This window comes from Cinclus cinclus, chromosome 8 (genome assembly GCF_963662255.1).
Source record: "Cinclus cinclus chromosome 8, bCinCin1.1, whole genome shotgun sequence".
Taxonomy (NCBI): Eukaryota; Metazoa; Chordata; class Aves; order Passeriformes; family Cinclidae; genus Cinclus; species Cinclus cinclus.
The window spans coordinates 29,571,190-29,598,557 of NC_085053.1; the positions used below are offsets into that span (position 1 = coordinate 29,571,190).

The 27,368-nt window shown below is 51.0% G+C and overlaps 1 protein-coding gene across 2 annotated transcripts in view; it reads left to right on the forward strand.

Moving 5' to 3' along the window:
* PDE4B (phosphodiesterase 4B) overlaps positions 1-27,368 on the forward strand; it is a 160,049-nt gene that overhangs the window by 74,943 nt on the left and 57,738 nt on the right. For both annotated transcript variants that reach the window (XM_062497666.1, XM_062497667.1), the window contains 3 exons: positions 24,022-24,216; positions 25,886-25,922; positions 26,011-26,081. In XM_062497666.1, the coding sequence (XP_062353650.1) occupies positions 24,022-24,216; positions 25,886-25,922; positions 26,011-26,081 (303 nt within the window). The remainder of the gene's footprint in view (positions 1-24,021; positions 24,217-25,885; positions 25,923-26,010; positions 26,082-27,368) is intronic.

The following is a 27,368-nucleotide window of genomic DNA, read 5'->3' on the forward strand; positions in this document are numbered from 1 at the left end:
TGCCTGGGTGGGAGCTGGATCCAGAGGATTCCAGTGGAGGAATGGGGCTGGTATTTAGTGACCTTTCCCTTCTCTTCAGGCTCTGTCTTTTCAAGTCGTTCCTGGCTGTGTTTTCCTGCTGCTTTTGAAAGGCAGAAGATAAGAGTTAGAGGCTGCTCCTGACGTATTTACATTTCCGTATTTCCATTCATTATCTTCTGTTCCAGGGAAAGAATCTGGGTAGCTTCACTGGGATGGGAAACTTTTCAGCCGAGTTCGTGGCTGTCATGCACACAGAGCTGTTTTTCCAGGCTGTTCCTGCTCCTGCTGCTCCTTGCCTTGTCCAAGAGGCACAATCCCAGTCCTGCCTGGCTGCAGAGACCCCTCGGGATGAGCCTGGAGGGAGGAGCTGCTCCCCAGCCTGGCTCTGGGGTCTCCAGTGGGAGAGGTGGCAGCCAGGGATGAGCAGGAAGTCCCAGGATTACTTTCCTTGGTTTTGTGTGACTCCAGGAGGAGTTGGAGCTGCTGGAACAACTCCTGGAGCTGCTCCCCAGGCTGGGAGAGCTGGGGGTGCTCACCTGGAGAGGAGAAGGATCCAGGGAGAGCTCCGAGCCCCCAGAGGGGCTCCAGGAGAGCTGGAGAGGGACTGGGGACAGGGATGGAGGGACAGGACACAGGGAATGGATTCCCAGAGGTCAGGGCTGGATGGGATTTTGGGAATTGGGAATTGTTCCCTGGCAGGGTGGGCAGGCCCTGGGATGGAATTCCCAGATTTGCTGAGGCTGTCCCTGGATCCCTGGCAGTGCCCAAGGCCAGGCTGGAGCAGCCTGGGACAATGGGAGGTGTCCCTGCCATGGCAGTGCTGGAATGAGATGATCCTTGGGACCTTTTCCAGGATCCTGAACCATTCCAGGACCCTGTGAATGCAAACTCAGCTCTCAGCATTTCTGGGGCTTTTCCTACTCTCACATCTTAGCAGGCTTAGGAATGCAGATTCCTGCTCTGAAAGCTTGATCAGGATTTCTTCCCTAACCCTCTTCTCCAGGGGCTAAGAACTGGGATATGGATTTCTTTTAGCTCCAATTCCCTGGCAGATCAGGCAGTCTCAGGCACTCAGCAACCACCACAATGGAAAAGGGGTTTCTTTTCTTCTTCCCAGCAGAAAGAAGTGAAATTTAATAAAGGAAATTTGGGCTTCCTGCTGACCTGGAGTTTGTCATGCACAGAGGATCCCAGAAGTTCAGAGAATTGTTTTGTTTAAACACGACCTCCACAGCTTGTGGTTTGCAGCTCTGCCATCCCATGAGCAGCTCCCCACTCCTGCTGAGCCAGGCCCTGTCATCTGTCCCCTTGGAAGGTGCGAATAATGAAATAATTTATCCCCTTGGAAGGTGGGAATAATGGAAGAATTTATCCTTGGAAGGTGGGAATGGTGGAAGAATTTCTCCCTTGGAAGGTGGGAATGGTGGAAGAATTTATCCTCTTGGAAGGTGGGAATGATGGAAGAATTTATCCTTGGAAGGTGGGAATGGTGGAAGAATTTCTCCCTTGGAAGGTGGGAATGGTGGAAGAATTTATCCTCTTGGAAGGTGGGAATGATGGAAGAATTTATCCTTGGAAGGTGGGAAAGATGGAAGAATTTCTCCCTTGGAAGGTGGGAATGGTGGCAGAGCCTTTCCAGGGGCTGGGCAGCATTCCCAGCCACTTGCTGTGCTCAAGTTCTTCTGCATAGGATAAATCCAGGTGCCCCCTCTGGCTGGGTTCCCTTCCCGACAGAGAGCAGGGCAGGTGGAATTTCCTCTTTTTGGGAATTTCCTCTGCTCCCCAGCCCCCAGGCTCAGCCCACGTTTGATCCTAAGAACTAAACAAAGGATTTTCCAGTGCTTTTCCCAGTCCTGACTTCCACAGGATCGTCCTCAGGATTTCTCAAAGGAATCCAAGTGTGATGAAAAACCTTTCTCTCCAAACCTGTCATCATCACCCCTCTCCTGTTCCCACTTCCCGGGAATTCTGAGTTCGGAGGGATTCAGTGCCCTCAGCAGGACCAGACAGGGAAAGTCTTTGCTGCTTGTTCTGAGGGCAGCCACTACAAAAGGAAAGATCCTGGAGCCTAGAATTGTGGAATCATGGAATCATGGAATTATGGAATTATGGAATTATAGAATCACGGAATCACAGAATCCTGGAATCACAGAATCACAGAATCATAGAATTGTAATCACAGAATCCTGGAATCACAGAATCACAGAATCCTGGCATCCTGGAATTGTAGAATCACAGAATCCTGGCATCACAGAATCCTGGAATCCTGGACTCATGGAATCACAGAATCATGGAATAATAGAATCAAAAAATAATGGAATTATGGAATGATAGAATTCTGGAATCACAGAATCCTGGCATCACAGAATCCTGGAATCATGGAATCACAGAATCATGGAATAATAGAATAATGGAATTATGGAATGATAGAATTCTGGAATCACAGAATCCTGGAATCCTGGAGTCACAGAACCCTGGAATCACAGAATATCCTGAGCTAGAAGTGACCCAGAGGGTCGAGCCCAGTTTATATCACACAACTCCTTCATTCCATACACGATGAAATTGGGTTTGGTTTGTTCTTTTTTTTTTAATGAGGCTTGGAAAACCATTCCCTAAACCATGTGAACTCCAGTGAAAAGAGCCACTCCATCACCTTTGGAAGCACACCAAGTGTCCTTCACAGCATTTGCGTTGTCTTGGTTCACTTTATCCCAGAATCCCAGCCTGGTGTGGGCTGGGAAGAGCCTTCAGAAATCCTCTCATCCCATTCCCCCCACGGCCAGGGCTTATTTTAATCACGTGGGGTGGTTTGGGGTTTTTTTGTGGTTTTTTTTTGTTTGTTTGTTTTTGGTTTAGGGTTTTGTTTGCTTGTTTGTTTTATTTAAAAACTCGATGAAGGGTGCAAGTATTTTTTTTTTTTTTATTCATTCAAAAACTCGATGAAGGGTGTAAAGAAAGGCAAACAAGCCAGCAAAAAAAAAAAAAAGCTCGGGAGAGAGGAAAAAAAACCCCTCTTTTCACTGCTGCTGAAGGAGCCGCCAGGTTTTTCAGCCTTTCCTGCTGAGTTCACCAGACGTGCTCTGAAAGCTCCCGCTGACGTCAATGGAGCGGAATGGGAGCATCCGCAGATCCCAACCCTGCCCTGGCACCGCTCCCACCCCAAAAAACCCTCCCCGGCACTCGGGGAGCCGCCTTTGTCCAGCACAATTAACAACAGCAAGTGATGGAGTTCGCTTTTTTTATCCGAGGAGAAAAAACAAACAAACAAACAAAAAAATCAACTATCAAAGTGATCAAATTACTGCTTGGCTTAAAAAGGGGTTTAATAATCGATGTATAGGGTCTGTTCATCGTTTTGTAGGGTTTGTTTCTCCCCAGCCCCAAATTGCTTGGGTGCTTTTGTTGTATTTTTTAGTGTAAACTCTTATTTATAAATCTCATTTTTTTATGTAACTCTAAATTCTAGGACAGAAAATGCCTTCGAGCCTTTCAGAGCAGTTTCGCTGTTTTTAGCTTTTTGTTGGAAGGAAAAGCCTGGGAAAAACGTGTTAATTGTCTCAGTCTGGGAATGCTGCAAAGGAGCTCCGTGTGGAAGCAGCCCATGACACGGAGCTGATGGATTCCTGCTGGGAGGCCTCATCCCACAGATCCTGTGGTTTTTCAGGGATTGTCCCAGTTCATCCTGGTGAAATCTGGGCACAGGACGGCATCTCCTCAGCCCCCAGGGAGAACAGGAGTGGGAAATGCTGGGAAAAATGGGAATGAGTGAGGGAAACCTGGCTGGGATGAGGTCTCAGGATGCAGCAGGAAAGGGGAAAATCGTGCAGGAAGAAATCAAATTATCTTCACTCTCTGTAGCACTGTGGAAGATTAAACTCTCAAGTTTATTCACCCTGGCGATGTGGGAAAAAAAAAAAAAACCTGGGATACAGAGGTTGGAGAGCAAGGAAGAGCAGCGGGAGAACTCTGCAACCCCTCGGGGTGCCCCTGGTTGGGATGACCTTAAAGCTCATGCTGAGGGCAGGGACTCGGCCCTGGGTGCTCCTGGATTTCCCTGGGGCTCCTCAGCGTCCCTTGGGAATGCTGAAGGGGCTCCGATCCACGCTTGGATTCCCTTCCAAAAGACATCCCTGAGTCAGCCGCGGGAGTTCTCTCCCGGCTAAACCTGGGCTCTCCTGCCAAGGGGAAAATGGAACTTTGCAGGAGAGGAAACAAAATCAGCCAAAGCCCAGAGGTGCTGCAGCTCAGGAGGAGCAGCTGGGGCTGGGGCACCAGAGCTTCTCCCGGGTTTATTCCCAAATCTGCTCCTGGGTTTATTCCCAAAATCAGTTCCTGATTGTTCCTGAAATCAGCTCCTGATTATTCCTAAATCAGTTCCTGGGTTTGTTCCCAAAATCAGTTCCTGATTATTCCCAAATCAGCTCCTAGGTTTATTCCCAAATCTGCTCCTGGTTATTCCCAAATCAGCTCCTGGGTTTATTCCCAAAATCAGTTCCTGATTATTCCTGAAATCAGCTCCTGATTATTCCTAAATCATCTCCTGGGTTTGTTCCCAAAATCAGTTCCTGATTATTCCCAAATCAGCTCCTAGGTTTATTCCCAAATCAGCTCCTGGGTTTATTCCCAAAATCAGTTCCTGATTATTCCCAAATCAGCTCCTAGGTTTATTCCCAAATCAGCTCCTGGGTTTATTCCTGAAATCAGCTCTTAGGTTTATTCCCAAATCAGCTCCTAGGTTTATTCCCAAATCAGTTCCTGGGTTTATTCCCAAAATCAGTTCCTGATTATTCCCAAATCAGCTCCTAGGTTTATTCCCAAATCAGCTCCTGGGTTTATTCCTGAAATCAGCTCCTGGGTTTATTCCCAAAATCAGTTCCTGATTATTCCTGAAATCAGCTCCTAGGTTTATTCCCAAATCAGCTCCTGGGTTTGTTCCCAAAATCAGTTCCTGATTATTCCCAAATCAACTCCTAGGTTTATTCCCAAATATGCTCCTGGTTATTCCCAAATCAGCTCCTGGGTTTATTCCCAAAATCAGTTCCTGATTATTCCTGAAATCAGCTCCTGATTATTCCTAAATCAGCTCCTGGGTTTGTTCCCAAAATCAGTTCCTGATTATTCCCAAATCAGCTCCTAGGTTTATTCCCAAATCAGCTCCTGGGTTTATTCCCCAAATCAGCTCAGTTTCTCCAGGAACTTTCCAGGCAGATTCCATCCTGAGCAGGGGAGCTTGGCCCCACTCTGGCATTCATCCCTGGGATTGCAGTGGGAAGTTTTAAGGAATTTTTGCTGTGCCTGCCTCAGATGTTTTTATTTCCATGTTATTTCCAAATAAACTTGAACAATTCCAGCAAAGGGTAACAACAAAACTAAACCTAGTCCCATGGTGGTTACCACAACTCTGAAACTTCACAAAGTTCCCACTTTCCTGATGGAAGATTCCCACATTTCCTTTTCCTGGCTGTTTGGGTTTGCCTGGATTGGAAATTTGGGGTTGTAATACAAATGGCACATGGGGAATTTGGGATTAGAGCAATTCCCTTCCACATCCCTTTGCTTCCCAGGGATCTGCTGGATCACAGGGGTTGGGGAATTCTAGGAAATGTCCCAGGAAATGTCACAGTGCTCCTACTCATTGTGAGGGAATGATGCTCACTGCTCCCTGGAAGCTCCAAGAAATTCCAACCTGATGTTTATCCCTATTTTCTTACTTGGAGGCCATAGGTGTAGGTTTGCTGATGAAATGGGAGTGAGGTAAATTAATCCAAAGGGTTGGATTCCTTTAGGAAATATTTTAGGAGCCATGGATGAAACATGATAGTTTGATGATATAAACTCCTGGAATTATTGCTTTATTTGATTATTGTTTGGGTAGGAAAACAGAAAAAACAGAGGACTGGGAAAAGCAAATATGGCTGGAAAAAATGCCCAGGTAGTGGTGGGGATTCTTGCTCCCACAGGATTCAACTTTTCCAGGGGTAGCTGCCAAAAAAGCAGATTTGTGCCATTGGAAGCAGTAGATTCCATGGTGCCTCCCTGGCTGGGGATGTTTGGATTTCTGGGGTTTGGGCCACACTGGGAAGCCCCAGCAGGAGCCAAGCACAGCAGCTGGGATTGGTGGGATTGTTCTGGGAGTCAGGAACACGGGAGAGGAGCTGCCTTTTGACAGGCTGGATATTTTGGGATTTTAGGAGAGCACAAAATACAACTTGGAGTACTCAAGTGGAGGCTCCCAACAAGGGAGCTGAGGATGAGAGTGGGCGAGCCAGGAGCATCCCTGGGATCCCACAGGGACAGGCAGCTCCAGGAGCCTGGGATCACCCAGGCAGGAGGGATTCAGATCTGCAGGGGGGTGAGGAGGATTCCTGCCGTGTGAAGGCTGGAGAAATGATAAATAAACATAAACCAACACTCGGGTTTGCTGCGTGCTGGAGAAGGAGAGGGAGCTGGGAAGGGCTGGGTGTGGGTAGTGGGAAAGGTGAAATGGGGATGAACCCAAAAATGCTGGGAATAACGTGAGAAATGAAGTGGAAGTCTGGGAAGGAGCATTTGGAGCAACAGCCTTGATATCTAGGGCAGCACTGACGTCTTTCCTGGGAAGGCAGAGCAGCTCTCAGGAGCTCCGGGCTGGAAGCAGCAAACGAGGCAGATCCAGCACGAGGCAGCCTGGAGAGCTCTGGGGGGGACCTGCAGGAGCCCTCTCAGGTGAGGCCCCACCTGCAGAGCTGCCCCAGCCCTGGGGAACAACATCAGGAGGACATGGAGCTGCTGGAGAGATTCCAGAGGAATCCACGGAGCTGCTGCAGGAGCCAGGCTGGGAGAGCTGGGGGTGCTCACCTGGACAGGAGAAGGATCCAGGGAGAGCTCCGAGCCCCCAAAGGGGCTCCAGGAGAGCTGGAGAGGGACTGGGGACAGGGATGGAGGGACAGGACACAGGGAATGGCTGGAAGCTGAAAGAAGATGGATTCAGATGGGATATTGGGCAGGAATTCCTGGGTGGGCTGGAATTCCCAGAGCAGCTGTGGCTGCCCCTGGATCCCTGGAATGTCCAAGGCCAGGTTGGACATTGGGGTTTGGAGCAGCCTGGGACAGTGGAAATGTCCCTGCCCATGGCAGGGGGTGGAATGGGATGATGTTTAAGGCCCCTTCCAACCCAAATCATTCTGGGATTCCATAATGCAATTAAAATCTCCTAACCTGTGTAATCAGCTGTTAGATGCCTGTACGTGTTCTCTGGCCTTCCATGGCACACCAGGGTGTGTTTGTGACTCTCAGGGAATATCAGGATTCTTTGGGAATTGTAGGACAAATGCCCGGGTGGGGGAGTCTGACAGAATGACAGGGCTAGGAGAGGCCTTCCCCCATCTGACTTCACAACCTCATTTCCAAACTGCTTCCGTTCCTTCATCTCCTGGTGTTTGTGCACATCTCAAAGTGCAGCCTTCACCTTCCAACACATTCACTGTAAAGATCACTGGGAACGTCCAGACTTTCTTTTTGGGTGAATTAAAAACCCTCTCCTTGTGCATTATCAGAGTCCCAAACTGGTTTGGACTGGAAGGGACCTTAAAAAACCCCTTAGTTCCATCCCTGAGGGAATCTGTCCCCTGGGCAGGGACATCTCCACTGTCCCAGGCTGCTCCAGCCTGGCCTTGGGCACTGCCAGGGATCCAGGGGCAGCCCCAGCTGCTCTGGGAATTCCATCCCAGCCAGGAATTCCTGCCCAATATCCCATTTAAATCCATCTTCTTTCAGCTTCCAGCCATTCCCTGTGTCCTGTCCCTCCATCCCTGTCCCCAGTCCCTCTCCAGCTCTCCTGGAGCCCCTTCAGGCCCTGCCAGGGGCTCTGAACTCTCCCTGGATCCTTCTCTCCAGGCTGGGCATTCCCAGCCTTTGCAGTCTCTTCCTTTTGGGTTCCCTGTATCCCATCCCTGGAGCTGTTCCCTTTTGTTTTCCTGATTCCATGACTGTTTTTCTCTCTCGATGGTTTCACTGCAGGAGAACTCTCCTTCCAGAAGTGTGGGATGAGGAATCATTCCCTGAAACCCCCTGGGGTCACTTTAAGCCATGCCAATCCTTTGGGATGGCAGCAAATCCCTCCAGGCTGGGCATTCCCCATCCCCTGAATTCCAGTGAAATATTCCCATTCCCTGCATTCCAGTAAAACATTGCCCAGTTTTGTTTGTTATGGCACGGCCGCATCATTGCTGACCCCAGAGCTGTTCCATTTCACATCGAGCCCCTGCTGGCTGATTTTCCATGCAGCACACACAGGAGCAGGGACTATTCTGGGATCGGATCCCGGGAACAGCCGTGACTCATCAGCTGCAGCAGCAGCCAGGAGATGAGGAGCTATTTATTACAGCTCTTCCAGGCTGTGAATTCTTCTGAGCAGCCAGTTCAGCGAGGAATTATGTAATTATTCCTCCTGGATGATTTCTCTTATTGGTTTGTAATTACAAAATCTTCGCCGCACACTCCTGGATTTTCAAATGAAATCCTGGGAGTGACTTAATGTGAGGAGAAGGGAGAGGTTCGATCTTCCCTTGTTTATGTTGGTTTTGTTTGGATTTAGCAGGGATGGGTTTGCACAAACTTCACCTTTTTTTTTTTCTTTTTTGTGAAACCGTTTCACCCTTCGTTTACTGGTTTGGAAGTTTATAAACAAATGTTTGGGATGAAGTCATCTGTTCTTGGAAAGGGACAGGAGGGGAAATCCATGTGGGATTCCTGGCTGGTTGGGTGGCAGAAGGGCTCTTGGAGTTGTCCTTATACTTCCCAAATGCTGGCTTTTCCCAGACAGGGATGAGGAGCTCCAGGAGGTTTTGGGGAGTTTTTTGTCCTTGTTTCCGTGAACTTCTGGCAGTGCCCCGAGCTCATCCCAGGAAAAACATCCCCACCACTCCCTGAAGTGAGAGGAAGATTACAGGCAAAACCTTTTTCCTAAAATGGAGAGGAAAGTGTGAAACCCTCTCCGAGGCTCCTGGAGCAGGAGCTGGGGATGCTCCCGGAGCTCTGGAGCAGCATTCCCAGCCTGCTGTGTCCTTTTCCAGCCCTGTGGGAAGCAGCTCCTCCACCCCATGCTCAGTGCAGTCAGGATCCTGCTCCGTGGCATCCAGGAGAGCTAAAAGCAGGGAATTTGGGATCTCTTGAACCTCACCAAAGTGCTGGCTCCTGACAGGCTCCACTCGTGCTTTGCTGAGGGGTTGGATAAATGTTTCTTCTTTTGGATCCCCAAAAAAAGAGAGAAAAAAGCCACATCCTTTTAATCTGAGAACTGTGCTGTGAACTCATCACAGGCTGAGCATTCCAAAAGTCACACAGAGGGTGAGCTGGCAGAGCTCTTGGAAAGCTCTAAATCACATTTTAGTGTCCAGTTCTCTTAGGGAAGTCTATTATTTTTACGCTGATCATGGATAATTTGGCTTTAATCTTTGCTCTATGCTGTGTTTTGACTTTGCTGGTCAATTTTTATCACTCCCTTAGGAAGAGATGTTTAAAGATGGTTTGGCAATGAGTTTGGAAGGATGGATTATTTCAAAATCTGAAGGCAGTGATGAAATGAGTCTGTCTCAGGTGCATCATTTGAGCTCCTGTTGGCTGTTTCAAATTAGATTTTTTTTTTTTTCCCATGATCATGTAGGATCATGGAACAGTTTAGGTTGGAAAAGCCCTCTCAGACCATCAAGTCAAACCTTGCCCCACGTCCCCAAGTGCCACATCCACATGGATTTTAAATCCCTCCAGGGATGGGGACTCCACCCCTGCCCTGGGCAGCTGTGCCAGGACTGGAAAACCTTTCCAAGAAGGAATTTCCCAGTATCCCAGGTGGATAAGGAATGAGCCATCCCATTCCTGATGGTCTCAAGAGTCCCTGATCCCCACTCTTGTTTTATTGGGAACCATTCCCTCTGCAAGTCCCTTCTCCCTGCCATGGGATCAGTGGCTCAGTGTTCCTTGCCCACCTGTGTCCCAGCTCTAAAAATCCCTGGAATATTCCTTGGCTGAGCCTTGGGCTGGGTGGGATTAGGACAGGAACAGGGCTAGGCTGAGCCCTGGACTAATTTTACCGGAAAAAAACCCACGGAAAGATCCTGAAGGCAGGAATTTCTTCCACCTCATCCCTGTGTCAGCTAAAAGGAGAATTCCCACCACGTCAGCGCTTCCCGGCTCCGGAGAAAGCCCCGGGGGCGTTGGAGCAGGGTGACATCACAAGGACCGGGAACGAATTCCAGAGAGCCTGAGCCAGGGAAAATTCGGGGCTTTGGCGGCTGAGCTGAGCCTTGTAAAGCTGGGCAGGGAGGAGAGTGACTCACTTGGAGCTGAGACTGGCTCTGCGACCCAAAATTTTCTTTTTCTCTTAAAGAAACCTTTCGTGGCGGTCCCGAGCGAGGAGCAGATGGGATTCTGTGGTTCTGTGTGATCCCACCCCAATCCTGGTGCTGGATAAATGCTCCAGTCCCCTGTGACCACCTTGGCAGGGCCATGGAGCTCCCGGGGAGGGGACTGGAACTGGAGAGAGCAGCTGGATCCCAACTGGTGGCACTTGGGGATACTCAAGATTGATGATGACACTCAGTGAGGACAGAGATTTACTGGGGCAGAGAGGCACTGAAGGAGATGCTCTGTCTGTATCTCTCCATTTAAGTGTGTGGAAGAACTCTCTGGAAAATCCAGAGAATAAATATTGGCTGAAGGAATCGAGGTCTGTGAGTGAAAGTTTGAAGTGGGGCTGTATTGAATGTCCCAGTTTCCCTCAGATCACAAAAGGCTGCCGACATTTTTCATCCATAAAGACATTAAATTGTTTGGAGTGGAGGCTGGAAGAACAAGCTGACCCCCTTTTGCTTTGCTGCATCCAAATTGTGCAGTCTAAGAATTATTCCATTAAACTCTGCCCTCACTGCTGTTCTCCCAGACCAGTTTAACTCCAGGAAAGAAAGCCCAGCTGATGACAGATGGAGTATGATGGGTTTATTTCAGATTAAAAGTGTTAAAAAGTGGATTCCGGCAGGGGAAAAAAAAAAAAAAAGTGTTCTCCTGAGGAAACACAAAAAATGGTCAAAGCTCTAAGAAATTGTCACCTTCCATGAGATCTGACCTGGCAGCACAGCAGCTGTGGAGGGTGGATTGTGTGAGGATGACAAAGGTCAGTTCTTCATCGAGGCTGGGAGGGGCTGGGGCTGCAGGGATCCACAGGCAGGGGGAACATTCCATGGAATCGTGGGATCCAGGAATCATCATCCTGTCCCCGTGTGCCATGGCAGGGACACCTCCCACTGTCCCAGGCTGCTCCACCCTGGCCTTGGACACTGCCAGGGACCCAGGGGCAGCCCCAGCTGCTCTGGGAATTCCATCCCAGCGCCTGCCCACCCTCCCAGGGAACAATTCCCAAAATCCCATCCATCCCTGCCCTCTGGGAATCCGTTCCCTGTCCCCAGTCCCTCTCCAGCTCTCCTGGAGCCCCTTCAGGCCCTGCCAGGGGCTCTGAGCTCTCCCTGGATCCTTCTCCTCTCCAGGTGAGCACCCCCAGCTCTCCCAGCCTGCTCCAGAGGGGCTCCAGCCCTGCAGCAGCTCCTTGGATTTTTAGGGAGTTTCTCAGTATTGACCAGCCCCTCCTGTAACCCTTCAATAAACTCTGGGATTCCATTGTCCCTTCAGAAAAGGTGGAATTTCTCAGGCTGGTGCTGCAGGGCTCCAGGCTCCCATCTGGGGACAGTGGCAGCCAGGACTGCCAGCCCAAATCCTGTCTCTCTGTGCTTCTCTGTGTTTGTAAATTTGCCACTCACCTATTTTTATGCAATTTAATATCTTTTCCGTGGCTTCATTTTCTCTGCTGTTACTAGAGAAGCAAAGGAAAAGCTCTCCTGGGCATGAATGAGGAGCTGTGTAATGGGTTGCAATGGCTCCATCCAAACCATTGTGCTCTGTCTTGTGAATATCTATTTAATCAGCGGTTTAAAAAGAGCTGATTTGTGCTAAGTGATTTTTCTTTCTTAGACTGCAGCAAGAATCTCATCCTCTTGTGAGGATGCAGCACAGGCAGCCCAGCTATTCTGGGCTTCAATGGCTCCATTGAGCCAGGAAGAGGCTCAAGTAGCAGGGATCCATTCAGAGGATTGTGGAGCTGCTGGGAGGAAGGAGCACTGCAGGAGGGGTGAAGTACCAGGCTTTATTAACTCAGCCATTCCACTCAGTCAGGGGCTGGGTTATGTTTTCTACTCCACAGATGTGCTGTGCTTTAGGAGTTAGGCCAGCTCTGGATGCCTTAGAGGCTGCCAGGTTTCAGGTGTTGCTCCATCAGCCCAAGCAGGGGTGCTTGAGGTGGCTCTGCCACCTCTCTGCCACCCCAGGACAGGGACAGGGGGACGAGAGCCACCAGTGTGTCCATGGTTATGTTCTCAGGCTGTCTCTGGGGCTTTTTGCTTCCCTCTCATGAACAAGGATTCATTGTGTCTTTGCTCACTGCAGGTACAGAGTTAGAAAAGCCAGAATTTTTGGCTTTGTGAGTTAACAGCGCACAGAGAAGCACTGGTGGGTTTAGATCCAATCCCAGAGAACATTCCTTGCAAAAGCACAGTAAAAACCCATCATGAATGCGTTGTGAGCAGCAAGAAACCTTTCAGCAGAGCAGGGTGAGCCCTGCCCAGGCTGGCACAAACTGTTCCCCCTCACTCCTGTCACTGAGCCCTGCACAGCCTCCCCTGCCCAAACACAGCAGCACCTTGGCACAAGGCAAAACCCCAACTGGTTTGGGCTGGGAGCTCAGCACAGCAGCTTTAACACGAGGGTTTTGTTGCCCTCTCCTTATCTTGTTTGCTCCTCACATGATCACCAGCAGGCCCTGGTTATCTGGGTGACATTTCTGTGCCCTGGGTCAGCTGTTGTGGGTGACACTGGGTATTAATAGACAGTGTCATGTTGGATTCTGGATGAGGGATATCAGGAGAATCCCCTTGTTTGCCTCTCAGCCTGCCTCTGGTGTTGATGGCTCCCAGAGTCTGTCAGGGCCTCGCTGATGAGCCCCAGGAGCATCCACACAATGCCATAAACATTTCCCAACCTGAGAAGCCAGGGCTGGCCCCAGAAGGACAAAAAGGAGATGATTCCTGCTGGAGGCAGGGTCACCTGGAGCTGTGCCACATCCAGGTGGGTTTGGGATATCTCCAGAGAGAAGCTCCATGAGCTCGCTGGGCAGCTCTTCCAGTGCTCTGCCACCCTCGGTGTGAAGAAGTTCTTCCCAGTGTTCAGGTGGAATTTGGGTTTTAGTTTATGGCCATTGCTCCTTGGCACCACTGAAAGGTCTGGCACCATCTATTCCCAGAAGCTTCTCACTAATTTCAGGTGTTTTCACTAAATCCTCACTAATTTCAGGTGTTTTTATCAGATCCTCACTAATTTCAGGTGTTCCCAGCAGGTTCTCACTAATTTCAGGTGTTTTCATTAAATCCTCACTAATTCCAGGTGTTTTCACTAAATTCTCACTAATTTCAGGTGGTTTTATCAGATCCTCACTAATTCCAGGTGTTTTCATTAAATCCTCACTAATTCCAGGTGTTTTCTCTCCTGTGTTCCAGCAGTGAACTCCAGCAGCTCTTCCTCCCCGGTAACCCCTCAGTGCCTCCCCTGCACAGGTCTCACCACAGGAAATGTTTCCCCACAGTGAGTCAATATTCTTAAATGGATCCACTTTGGCCATCGATTCCCTCTGCCCACTCATTCTTCATTAGCTCAGGTCAAACTCTTTATCAATACCCTAAAACACCCAGGATGGCTCAATTCTTATTAGCTCAGGAATGCAGCTTTAACTGCAATCAGATGCAATGATTTTGTGCCAGGCCCACACATTTGTGCTTACTCACACTGCAAACTTCACCTTCTGTGTAATTAAGCAGTAATTAATCATGCCAAGTCCTCTGCTCCTATTTATTCCAAATTTCCAAGTGGTTGTGGCTGCTTTGTTGTGTTGTTTGATACTCCTGGACTTGATGGCTTGTTTCAGATTTTAGTTTTGGGGTGATTTTGCTCAGTGCCCCCACATCTCTTTATTTCTTTTGAAAAGCTTTATGGTTTGGAGGAAGTGACTGCAAAACGGTGATTGCAGCAAGTGATTTTCAACATGAAACAGAGCTTCTAAAGGATCATTAATTAAGGAAGATCAAAATGAGCCCTGGAGCAGGTCTGGGGAACATTAACAGTGTTATTAAATGATATTTTGGGTGCCAGCAGCGCTCTATCTGTTTTCACATCAGCAAAATCATCCCAAGAGGGTTTGATTTGCTGCTTGACCCCACCATTTGGCACAAACCACGTGAAATGTGCTGCAGGATTTTTGCCCTGCCTGGATTTTTGGCCTCACAATCATTCCTTTAAAAGGTTTTGTTCTTGCTGCTCACCACCTCTGATTTCTCTGCACATTGGAGAAGCTTTTCCTTCTGCTAAATCCAGTTTGTTGTCCTGGGTGATTAAAGCTCATTGCAGACCATGTGATTTAACGGCAGAAAATTAAAACCCGGGGTTTAGCTTGACTCTCTTTTCCCCCGTTTTGTTTTGCAGCTGCCCGAGGAGGGGAGGCAGAGCTGTCCCTGCCGAGGGGTCCCTTCCGCCTCTCTGGCCTTAGGAAAAATGCAAATTTATGGAAATACTGTCTGGGCTGGCAGGCTCTGTATTCCCTGGCTCTGCCTGTGCCCGAGCTGGGCTGGGCGTTTCACAGAACTGTGGAATCATGGAATGCTTTGCATTGGGAGGGATCTTAAAGCTCATCTCATTCCTGCCACGGCAGGGACACCTCCCAGTGTCCCAGGCTGCTCCAAGCCCCAGTGTCCAGCCTGGCCTTGGGCACTGCCAGGGATCCAGGGGCAGCCACAGCTCCCCTGAGTTCTGTTCCAGGGTCTCCCCACCCTCCCAGGGAACAATTCCTTCCCAGTCTGCCATCTAACCTTTGGCACTGGCGAGCCATTCCCTGTGTCCTGTCGTTCCTTGTCCCCGGTCCCTCTCCAGCTCTCCTGGAGCCCCTTTAGGCCCTGGAAGGGCTTTAGGATCTCCCTGGAGCAATGTTTCATGAGTTTCACTATTAATCCCACCAGAAATAACATCAAGTTGGTGTTTACCCCCATCACTCCCACGGGAAAGCTGTTCAGTGCTCTGGCTGCTCTCGAGGCACAATTTCCCTCTGATTTCCAACCTCAGCTTATTCCTGTCCCTTTTATCCCCTCTAGTTTTTACACCAGCACTGTCCTTTAGCACAAAGATCCCATTTCCTGCGGTGCCTCTGGCACTTGGCACGCCCCTCAGTGCCTTTCCCAACCATCCCCGTGATCCATGTGCCAAACCCCTCGGACAGGGCAAAGGCTTTGTGCCAAAGGGCCAGGATCTCCCACCTTCCATATCTGCCCCTCAAGCAGCAGCAGGTGGCAGATGCTCGTGATTTGGATGAGGCAACGTTTGCATTGAGCTTCTGCTGGCTCCAAAATGATCAATGAGAGCTCTAAAAAAGATTGCCCTTGGAGTCACTGACATTTGCTATCGCAGAGTCCTCTCCCATGGATAGGAAAGATGGGGAATGCAGGCATCTGAGAGATGTGAAGCAAGGAAAATTTTGCTGAAATGTACCCTGCTGGATTAATTATTGTTAAAGGCTGAGTCTCCAAAGGATTTAATGATCTGAATACCATCTTAGGACATTTTGCTGTCTTTTTACTGACAGGCTCCACGGATCCCAATTATGGAGATAAATCCAAAAACCAGGTCAAATAATTATTCCATGAATCAAATGGAAAGGCTGGATGCATTTCCAAGCACAGCAGCTTTCCACTCACCCATTGCTAGACTTTTGGATGCCATGGAAGGGCTGGAGGGGTGGAATTTAAAACATTAGTGCAGGAAATGTGTAAATCTTCCACCTCAAAGGCTGCCTGTTCAGCTCAGGTGAAATGGAAACTCTGTGGTGTCTGTAGGTTGTCACAACGGTTGTCACTTTGTTCCTGTCTCCAGTGTGGTTGACAGCAGACGAGAGGAGCTCTGTTAGCTGGGGCTGGATGGAATGAAGCAGCTCAGAGCTTATTCCCCCCTGCTTGAAAAGGCAAAAGTGCCTCTGGAGTGGTGCCAGGATGCTCTGTTTAAGGGCAGGGTGGAATAAAGCTTGGCTCTGGCCAGCAGCCTCCTGATGTGGGTCCAGGAATGCTTTCCTGTGTGCTGGAAGTCATTTGTGGGTGGGACCCTGGAGACCCCTGCTGAAGGTTTGGCTTTGCCATCAGTGCTATGGAAGGGAGTTAAGTGCAGATTGCACTTAAGAGGGGTGGGAGATGCTTGAAGATGCAGCAATAAAAGATGGAATATAGGACTGGAATTTCTCTTCCGTTGCCAGTAATATCCCAGTGGGGAAAAGGCAGGGCTGCACCCCGTGTTCCCACTTTGCTGAGTGGAATTATCCCCACGCTCTGGTTCTGGGCAGGGATCAAGGTTTGTCCAGAGGCAGAAGGGCTGGAAGGTGTCCTGGAATCCCACCAGAAGACACCAGTGTCCCTGTCACATGAGCCAGGCCACAAGAGGCAACATCCGTGTGCTGTGGATTGGGAGAGACAGTCAGAGAAACGCTGCAGGGCTTGGCTGGAGCTGGGAAAGCTGGAAAAGCTGAAGTGACACTGAACAGAGCAGAACAGCCAGGCCAGGCTGGGATAAACACTGCCCTGTGGCTGGAATGGAAACATCTGTGCCGAGGGACAGCAGCGTGGCACAGAGCAGGTGCTGCCAAAATCCCGTGTCTGTCCCTGTGCCACCTGTGCCACTGGCCACAAGCCATTCCAGCCCTTCCCAGCAGGGAAAAGTGGCAATTTTCCCCCTGGGGAGACTCAGCTGGGTTCATCCATGCAGCAGAAGCACAACTCGTGCTGGAGGTTTGGTGCTGCTGAGCTGTGGGTGGGTGCAGGGTGCTGGGCAGGAACAGCTGATCCCAAAATGACCCCAAAGTGACCCATGGCACCTCTAAATGACCCCAGCGTGACCCATGGCACCCCGAAATGACCCCAGAGTGACCCAAAGTGTCTCACAGCATCCCAGAGTGACCTCAGAGTGAGCGGAGCTGTAAGAGCTGCACAGGGAGCATCACAGAATCCTGGGATATTCTGGGCTGGGAGGGACCCTTCAAGCTCCTCTTGGGCATGGGCAGGGACACCTTCCACTGTCTATCCCAGACTGCTCCAAACCTGGCCTTGGACACTTCCAGGGAAAGCCACGGCTTCTCTGGGCACCCTGTGATGCCTTAGCTGGGTAGGAAGGGAAGCAACTGCTCCATCAGTTGTTAGCTGGAATGTTTTCAGGAGGAAAAAACCCTTAGGAAATGGCATTGCTGCCCATGTTGGGAATGATCATGCTCACATCCATACGTCTTTCCAATCTCTGGAAGAAAAAATAGAGGTGGATTGTCTGCTTTGTTTAACCATACCTTGAATTTTCCAGAGATTAATGGCAGAGAACCACTGGAAGAGGATAGAATAGCCCAGGATGTACATTTGGAAAAATAACAACTGGAGTTTAGCACAGGATTCCTTCTCTGGGGGACTTAAAACAACCCCATGATGTTCACTTGTTAGAGGATAATGTCGAGCTGCTTATCTGTAGTAAACATGAAAAGGATTAAGTTTTTTGGAACCCTTCGTGCATAGAGAGAATCCAAACTCGTTTTTACCGCCCGCTGTACTTTTCCAATCATTTCCTGCTGGCTGCTCCAGCCCAGCGCGGTGCTCGATACAATCCCTGACATTTGCAGTGCAAACCAGGAGCCTCCCCAGGGTGCTGCTGGGTGGGTTCTGAGAGCTGGGAGGGCTCTGGAGACTCGTCTTTGTCTCGAGGCTCTGCTGAAGGTGGGTTTGGGTTGCAGAGGGAGCAGCAGCATCTCCCAGGTCTGTTTTGGGCTCTGGGTGCGAGCAGGGCAGGGGCTCTGGTTATTCTGCCTCTGTTGTGCCCATTGAGCAGGAGAACAGAAACAGACTGTGAATTAAAGTCACAGAATGGTTTGGATTGAAAGGGACCTTAAAGATCATCCAGTGCCACCCCCTGCCAAGGGCCACCTCTCACCAGCCACGTTTGCTCCAAGCCCTGCCGACCTGGCCTTGAACTTCTTTATCCAGAGATTACAAAGTCAAGTAAACACATATTTTTGCTTTTGGATACATGCAGAGGATAATGATGTGTTTAGCAGCAGCTGACAGCTTCTGTTACAAACACTCCAGTCAGTGCTGCGGGTTCCTGTGCCAGGCAGCTGTGACAGCGCTGGGAGGGGCTGCAGGGGCTGCTGGCTTGGTGTGGGGACATTGAGCTCTGGAGACTGCGGGGTCATGGAGCCACAGACCAGTCTGGCTTCAGTGGGACCCTAAAAATCATCCCATTCCATCCCTGCCATGGCAGGGACACCTCCCACTGTCCCAGGCTGCTCCAGCCTGGCCTTGGGCACTGCCAGGGATCCAGGGGCAGCCACAGCTTCTCTGGGAATTCCATCCCAGGGCCTGCCCATCCTGCCAGGGAACAATTCCCAATTCCCAAAATCCCATCCATCCCTGCCCTCTGGGAATCCATTCCCTGTGTCCTGTCCCTCCATCCCTGTCCCCAGTCCCTCTCCAGCTCTCCTGGAGCCCCTTTGGGGGCTCTGAGCTCTCCCTAGATCCTTCTCCTCTCCAGGTGAGCACCCCCAGCTCTCCCAGCCTGGCTCCTGCAGCAGCTCCGTGGATTCCTCTGGAATCTCTCCAGCAGCTCCACGTCCTCCTGATGTTGTTCCCCAGGGCTGGGGCAGCTCTGCAGGTGGGGTCTCACCTGGATGAAAAAGTCAGGAGCCACATGAGGGTCAAACCCAGCAGATGGATTTAAACTTTTAAGAGGTTCCTTAGAGTAACAACTTTTTCCCTAAGTGGGAGAAGGTCGGGAAGGGGAGAAGGTGAGTCATGCCTGTAGAGCTGGGAGCCCTGTGCCCATGCCAGGCTGTGCTCCCTGTGTCCCATCCTGGGCCATTAAGTGCTGATGGTTTCAAGCCCAGCCCTTTCCACATGGAAGATTATTTAGGATAAGCAGCAGGCTGCTCAGATAATGGGGAACAGGTGCACAGCATTAGAGAGCAGCCAGGCAGTGGAAGGAACAGCATTTTTCCTTTTTTATGGTTTTAAGAATCCTGAGGGGTGTCTTGGTGAGAATCACATTTCTCAGAAAGGAGCTCTATAATTAACAAAGTCCGCCCAAACCTCTGGAAATATTTTGGAAACATTTGATATCATAAAGGTGGTACTGTAGTTAGGAGATGGGGACTAATGCCTTCAGGAATGGCTCTGGGAAGGAAAAGCAGATGGTGAACCTTCTTGGAGAGTCAGTGCTGTCATCCTCGGGAAAAGTGTAAATTCCCAGCATAAACAAAAATCCCTGAGCCTGCCTGGTCTGCTGGGCTGAAATGTGTTTGTGTTTCATACTCCAGAGCGAACTGTGGGGCTGTGCAGCTCTCATGGAAACCACTTGACTGGCAAGGACTGCTCAGATGACTCTGAATTACATCCCAATCAAGGAGCATCCCTGGTTCCCAACCTTTTTGCCAAATTCTGCCACATTTCAAGGCTACTGGTGGGCAATGCTGATCCAGGGACATCAGTTCCTGAAGCTGGTGGAGGGTCTGGAGTGGAAATACAAGGAACAGCTGAGGGCACTTGGCTTGTTCCTGCTGGAGGAGACTGAGGCGAGACTCACCAGGGTGTGCAGCTCCTCCCGAGGGCAGTGGAGGGGCAGGCACCAATTTATTCTCCCTGTGACAGGGACAGGATCTCAGGAACGTCTGGAGCTGTGTCAGGGGAGGCTCAGGTTGGATTTTTGGGAAAAGTTTTACCCCTAGAAGGTGCTGGGCACTGCCCAGATCCCCAGGGAATGGTCCCGGCCCCGAGGCTTCCAGAGCAGCTCCAGGAGAGTTTGGACAGGGATGCACAGGGTGGGATTTTGGGCCAGGATCTGCACTCCACGATCCCTGTGAGTCCTTGCAGCTCCGGAGATGCTGTGATCGCGGAGTTGTCACAGTGACACTGCAGCATTTGAGCAGTTGGGGGTTGCTGTTACGAATTCTCTTTGTTTGCGGAGTGACTCACGGAGCCTCGCTGTGCTGTACAATGATTTCTCCTGGCTCTCCGCTCTCTGTTCATTCCCGTGGCTCAGGCGCAGCTTTGCCAGGTCCAGGGCCGGTGCCCGCTCGCAGCTAACTCCTGCCACCTGCTGTCTCCTTCCTTCTCGCTTCCCTGAGATCTGGCTTCTCTCGGCTTGCAGAGGGATGAAGGGATGGAGCTGCAGCCCCTGCTCTGCCGTCTCTGCTCCTCCATCCCTCCGGCCATCCCAGAGAGCCGGCGTGGAGAGAAACCCAGGGAAAAGCCACCTTCCTTCCCAGCTCTGCACTGCTGACAGACAGGACGGATGGTGGAATCGCTTGGAATAGGTCTCCAAGATGATCAAACCCCATCCATTCCCAGCACTGACCGTGTCCCCAGGTGCCATATTTACATGGCTTTAAATCCCTCCAGGAATGGAGACTCCACCACTGCCCTGGGCAGTGTTGCTGTCACCTTCCCTCCTCTGGAGCCTCTTGGATTCCCTGGTGGCCTCACACGGTCACCCCTGAGAGTGTCCAGCACTGGGAAATGTGGGTAAATAGATCTGATAACACAAGCTGGAGGCAGGCAGGGAATGCTCACAGCTCCCACAAGTCCTGGAGAGATCTCCTATGGAGACAGGGATTTCTGAAGGATTTATAGGGACCTTAGATATCAAATTTCTGGCCCATATGTTTAGATAACACAATTTATATCACAAATGGGGTGTCTCGCTGTGAGTTCTGTTACTTAAGGATAAACTGGAAAGGAAATTTTGGGGGGTTTTTGTGCTTTGTACTCTGCCATCCTTATTTTTAAGTAGTCAAATGCAGCTTTTTTTTCCACTTGGATAAAGCCTATGGGGTGTGCAAACGTTGGAGAGGACCCTCACAGTCTGTGCAGTGTTCTGAACACGGTGATGAGGTTTTTCCAGCAGAGCTCAGCAGTTAACTTCCAATAGAAGAAAAATAGTGGTGAATGAAGCTCTGGGAGGGAAATTTTACAATCCCATTGCAATTCTTACCAATTCCAGCATATGTTTGTTTGGGGGATATTTTTGGCATCAGGACACAGTTCCAGGTGGGTGTTGTGCAAACCAGGAGCAGCTGGTGACAAACGCAAGGTTAAACTCTTGCTCTGTGCATCTCAGGTCCCATTTTCCTAACATTGGATCATCCAAGGGGAATATTTTCCCATATTCCAGTTCTTGTAACTATTAAAAAGCAGTGACTACAGAGTTATTCCTGCCTTTTGAAGATTTTGCTCACAGGCTGTATCTCAGGGAGTGCCTGTTCACTCCTGGCAGAGGTAATTCCAGTCTCTGGGATCGGTCACTTTTTGGGGAATTTTCTATTGACTTCTGGCTGAGCACGTGGGTGGCTGAGTGCTGGATCGAGGCCGAGAAAAAGAGCCTGAGGAGCGCTGGCGTGGCTGCACGTTGAACTTGAGGAAAGGAATAAAAGAACTTTTCAGTTGGATTAACCACGTGATCCATAGGGCAACACTCCAGGTGCTGGAACGGAGAACACAGGAAGTGGGCAGCAGGACCTGGAGGAGCCACAGTACTCCCAGCTGGGCACTGGCTGTGCCAGGCTTCTCACCAAGGCAGCCTGAACGTGTCCAGCTCGTCCCAGTGATGTAGAAATCTGGAAAACTTGAAGGATTCAGGCAAGTTCAGGCATCAATGCTTTATGTGCTCTTCCTGCTGCAGGAGGGGGAAGAGCTGGGGTCTTCCCTGCCACTCAGGGATCTTCTGGATTCCCAGTGCTCAGGGAATCTTCTGAATTAAGGAGTGGCGGGAGTGAGAAAGGCACGGCAGGGACCACAGCCTGGTGTCCTGGTGGGACAACATCCAGCATGGGTCAAGCACTCAGTTCCTGCTGCAAGGAGACAAAACCTGACTTCCAAAAGCAAGGAAATTCCTCCTGAGCATGGCTGTACCTCACTTGGCTTTCTGGGCCATGGTCACACATCTGGTGTCTCTATCAGGCAAAGGAGGCCAACCTCTCATTTTCAATGTTTACGAGGGGTGTCACTTGCTAGAGTGGCCAGAATGACTTCAGCCACGGGTTCCAGAAGCCAAGAAAGTGGGTGTAAAATGGAAAAGGTGACAAAAAGTTTAGTGCCTTTTTTTTTTTTCTTTTAGTTTTTTAACAGCCCTTCATTTTGCAGCACAGCTGTTAAAATTTCACTGAACTGATACCTTGAATGGCTAAAACATGGTTTGGGCATCCAGCTCCCACGACTGCCAAGTGCTTGCAAATCTTGCAGGATTTCCAAAGTTTGGCTCCAGAGCAGGTGGGGACAGGGCTGGGCTGGAGAGTGTTGTCACATTGTGGTGTCTTTAGTCCCTTTTGTGCTCGTAGGACTTGGAGTGAGGTTTGGCAAATTGAACCCCAGGGCTTATGCAAAAGGCCTTGAGGGTGGAGTGGGGTGTTTAGAATCACAGAATCCTGGAATGGTTTGTGTTGGGAGGGACCTTAAAGTCCATCTCATTCTTCCCCTGCCATGGCAGGGACACCTTCCACTATCCCAGGTTGCTGCAAGCCCCATCCAGCCTGGCCTTGGACATTCCAGAGATCCAGGGGCAGCCACAGCTTCTCTGGGAATTGTATTCCAGGACCTCCCCAGCCTCACAGGGATGGATTCTCCATCATCCCTGATCTACCCCTGCCCTCTTCAGCTGCTGTGCACTCATGCTGAGAGCTGTGCTGAGCTGCGAGAAGGAAGCGTGAGCGGAGGCGGTGAGGACAGGAGCCTCGAGGATAAATGAAATAAATGTTTATGGTCACAAAGGGTCCTCCTTGCACACAGGAGGAACGTGCCAGCGAGCGGCTGGTGACTGTGGGCAGGGGACGTGGGGTGAGCCCTGCTGAGGTGACACGGGGTGAGCCCTGCTGAGGTGACACGGTGACACGGGGTGAGCCCTGCTGAGGTGACATGGGGACGCAGGGTGAGCCCTGCTGAGGTGACACGGGGTGAGCCCCACTGAGGTGACACGGGGTGAGCCCTGCTGAGGTGACACGGGGACGCAGGGTGAGCCCTGCTGAGGTGACACGGGGTGAGCCCCGCTGAGGTGACACGGTGACACGGGGTGAGCCCCGCTGAGGTGACACGGGGTGAGCCCCACTGAGGTGACACGGGGTGAGCCCCACTGAGGTGACACGGTGACACGGGGTGAGCCCTGCTGAGGTGACACGGGGTGAGCCCCACTGAGGTGACACGGGGTGAGCCCCACTGAGGTGACACGGTGACACGGGGTGAGCCCTGCTGAGGTGACACGGGGTGAGCCCCACTGAGGTGACACGGGGTGAGCCCCACTGAGGTGACACGGTGACACGGGGTGAGCCCTGCTGAGGTGACACGGGGTGAGCCCCACTGAGGTGACACGGTGACACGGGGTGAGCCCTGCTGAGGTGACATGGGGTGAGCCCCGCTGAGGTGACACGGGGTGAGCCCCACTGAGGTGACAGAAGGGGTGAGCCCCACTGAGGTGACACGGGGTGAGCCCCACTGAGGTGACACGGGGTGAGCCCTGCTGAGGTGACACGGGGTGAGCCCCACTGAGGTGACACGGGGTGAGCCCTGCTGAGGTGACATGGGGACGCAGGGTGAGCCCTGCTGAGGTGACATGGGGTGAGCCCCGCTGAGGTGACACGGGGACGCAGGGTGAGCCCCACTGAGGTGACAGGAGGGGTGAGCCCCACTGAGGTGACACGGGGTGAGCCCCACTGAGGTGACATGGTGACACGGGGTGAGCCCCGCTGAGGTGACACGGTGACACGGGGTGAGCCCTGCTGAGGTGACATGGGGTGAGCCCCACTGAGGTGCCACATGCCCTGCAAGCCCTTCTGTGGCAGAGTGTGACCCGTGGTCTGTGTTTCCTTCACAGCTTCGATGTGGAGAACGGCCCGTCCCCGGGGCGCAGCCCACTGGACCCGCAGGCCAGCTCCTCGTCGGGACTCGTCCTGCACACCACATTCCCGGGCCACAGCCAGCGCCGGGAATCCTTCCTGTACAGATCCGACAGCGACTATGACCTCTCACCAAAGACCATGTCCAGGAACTCGTCCCTGCCGAGTGAACAGTAAGCACCAATGCAGCTCTGTTTTACACTCCCCAAGAGCTTTGTGTGCTGCTCTGATCCTCAGAGCTCTCTTAACAGGAGCTTATGGGTGGTACTGGCACATTTCATAGCTGGAATGCACAAAAAAGGTGCTGATCCAACATCCTCTCCCATCCTTCAAATATTCTTATGCCATCCTTCAAATATTCCCATGCCATTCTTCAAATATTCTCATGCCATCCTTCAAATATTCCCTTTTCTCCAGAATTTAGCAGAAGAGCTTTCAAAGCCGTATCCTGGAATAGCAGAGAAGTTGGGCTGTACTTTCATTTACGGTGTTGCTGTTCCCCATCCTGTTTTGGGGGCTGTTCCCTAGAACTGAGTGGAAAATGAGCTTAGACAGATGGCTGAGATGGAGAGGATTGATACACACAGAGTGTGCTGGACTCCCAGCCCTTTACTGTGAAAGGCACATTTTAAAGTTTTAAAGTGGCCATTTAGCTATAAAAAAAAAAAGCGCGCGTTAAACAAAGTTGAACTGTTGTGAAAGTTTTGCCATGGAATGGAAATCTGAATATTAGCCAGATCCACGAGAATTCTGCAAGAAAATACCCCTGCTGTGAGTTAAAACAGAGTAAATATTTATTGAAGGAAATACTTCAAATTATGCAAATAGTGTTTGGTGTAAACGGTGGGTTGTAATAATTCCCAGCAGCGTGCTGGGGTGGGGGAATCCCATAATTTCCCTCAAATTCATGGCTGTGTCCATCCACCGTGGGCATCGAGGCTCTGTTAGCACTTGGGAGAGAGTTTTCATCAGTGTGGAGACAATTTTAATTAAATTTAGACTTAATAGCACTAATACCCCAGTGAGGATAAGGGGATGACCTTTGTGGCAGCATAGCAGGGAAAATTCCAATTTGGAGGGGTCCAGCACTGGTGGACAACTCCCTGGAGGTATAGATGGGATTTTGGGAAGGAATTCCTGGCTGTGAGGGTGCCCAGAGCAGCTGTGGCTGCCCCTGGATCCCTGGCAGTGTCCAAAGCCAGGCTGGATGGGTTTAGATCCACCTGGGATACTGGAAGATGTCCCTGCCCATAGTAAAGGGTGGGACTGGATGGGCTTTAAACTTTTCAATAATTCTATACCCTGCCATCTCTCAGTTAGGTAAATCTTACAGAGTGTTCCGTACATGCACAATTACTATAACTAATACCACAAAAAAAAGAAAGAGGGGGAAAAAAAATCCCTCTTATTGCTGGCAATGATGTATTTTGCTCGCAACTTCTGCTCAAATCTTCCATGATGAAAACAACCGGACAAAACCCGGCGTCTGAACAAGACTAAAGACTGCGACAGAGATCAACAAAAGCCAGGAAATTCAAAGGTGACCTTTCCCCACACCACTATGGTTGGTTTTTTCCACCGCGGTGCAAGCGTGAGCCTTAACTTTTGAATTTCCTGGCTTTTATTGCCTGGCGTTCCCAGTCCGAACGCTCGCTCCAGCCGGTTGTTTTGGATATATACTGTGACCTTTCCATCAGGAACAAGTTTTCGTGTGGTGTTAACTAAATGCTGCTGGTTTGTTCGGGAGGAAAACCCCCTCAGGAAAACACTCCCTGAGGTGAATTTCATACTGTTTGAAGGTAAATTTCTAAGAATTTAAGCATTTTCTCCATTTTTCCTTAGGCATGGCGACGACCTGATTGTCACACCTTTTGCCCAGGTGAGTCGGTGGCACGTTGGCTTCTAAAATAGATTTTCCTAAAGCATTAAAGCCGAGAAGGTGACGCCTGCGGTTTTGTCTCCCTTAGGTGCTGGCCAGCCTAAGAAGCGTGAGGAACAACTTCACGCTTCTCACCAATTTACACGGCGCCTCCAACAAGTAAGCCTGGCTTTTTAAACTCCAGGGGAGCGAAGAGGAGCCGGCGGGGGCCGAGCAGGGCGGCGGGGGCCGGGGAGCGGCGGCCGCGGAGCCTCAGGCTCCGCCATGGCCTCACGGCCCTGCCGCGGATTGCGCGCGACGCCAGGGGGCGCTGTCTGCCCTCCCCTCATGGCGTCATCGCCTCATCCGTCCCCTCATGGCGTCATCGCCTCATCCGTCCCCTCACAGCCTCCGCTCCTCATCCGTCCCCTCATGGCGTCATCGCCTCATCCGTCCCCTCACGGCCTCCGCTCCTCATCCATCCCCTCACGGCGTCATCGCCTCATCCATCCCCTCATGGCGTCATCACCTCATCCATCCCCTCACGGCCTCCGCTCCTCATCCATCCCCTCATGGCGTCATCACCTCATCCATCCCCTCACGGCGTCCACCCTTCATCCATCCCCTCACTCCCTCATCCTTTCATCCCCTCATCCTCTCATGGTGTCCACCCCTCATCCCCTCTTCCTGTCTTCATCCCCTCATCCCCTTGTCCCCTCATCCCCCAGGTCCTCCCTGAGGAGCAAGCAATGTGTTTCATCTTGTCCACCATGGATCATGGGGGCCGTTTGTGGGCCCCACACCACAAAATAAACATTGAGGGGTTGGAGAGTGAGAAGGAAACGGATCTGGGGAAGGGTTTAGAGCCCCAAGAGAGTCTGAGGGAGCTGGGAAAGGGGCTCAGCCTGGAGAAAAGGGGGATCAGGGGGACCTTGTGGCTCTGCACAGCTCCCTGACAGGAGGGGACAGCAAGGGGGGATTTGGGATCTGCTCCCAGGAACAGGGATAGGAGGAGAGGGAACGGCCTCAGGCTGGGCCAGGGGAGCTTTATTTGAATATCAGGAAGAGTTTATTGACAGAAAGAGTTGTCCAGCCCTGGCACAGCTGCCCAGGGCAGGGGTGGAGTCCCCATCGCTGGCAGGATTGAACAGCCCTGTGGATGTGGCACTTGGGGACATGGGTCAGCGGTGGCTTTGTCCGTGCTAGATTGGACTTGGTGATCTCAGAGGCCTCTGTCAACCTAAACAATTCCATGATCTTTGTCACGTTGCCACCTTGGCTGTCCCAGGCATTCCTTATGTGGACAGCTCGGAGCAGAGGCATCATCTCCGTTCAGTCAAGCCACAGTCCTGCCCTGCATTTGCACCGCTGCTTCACAGAGCAATAATAATCCCACAATCGTCCGAGCTGGAAGGGATCCAGCAGAATCAAATCCAGCTCTTAAGTGGCTCATAGAGAGGGATCAAA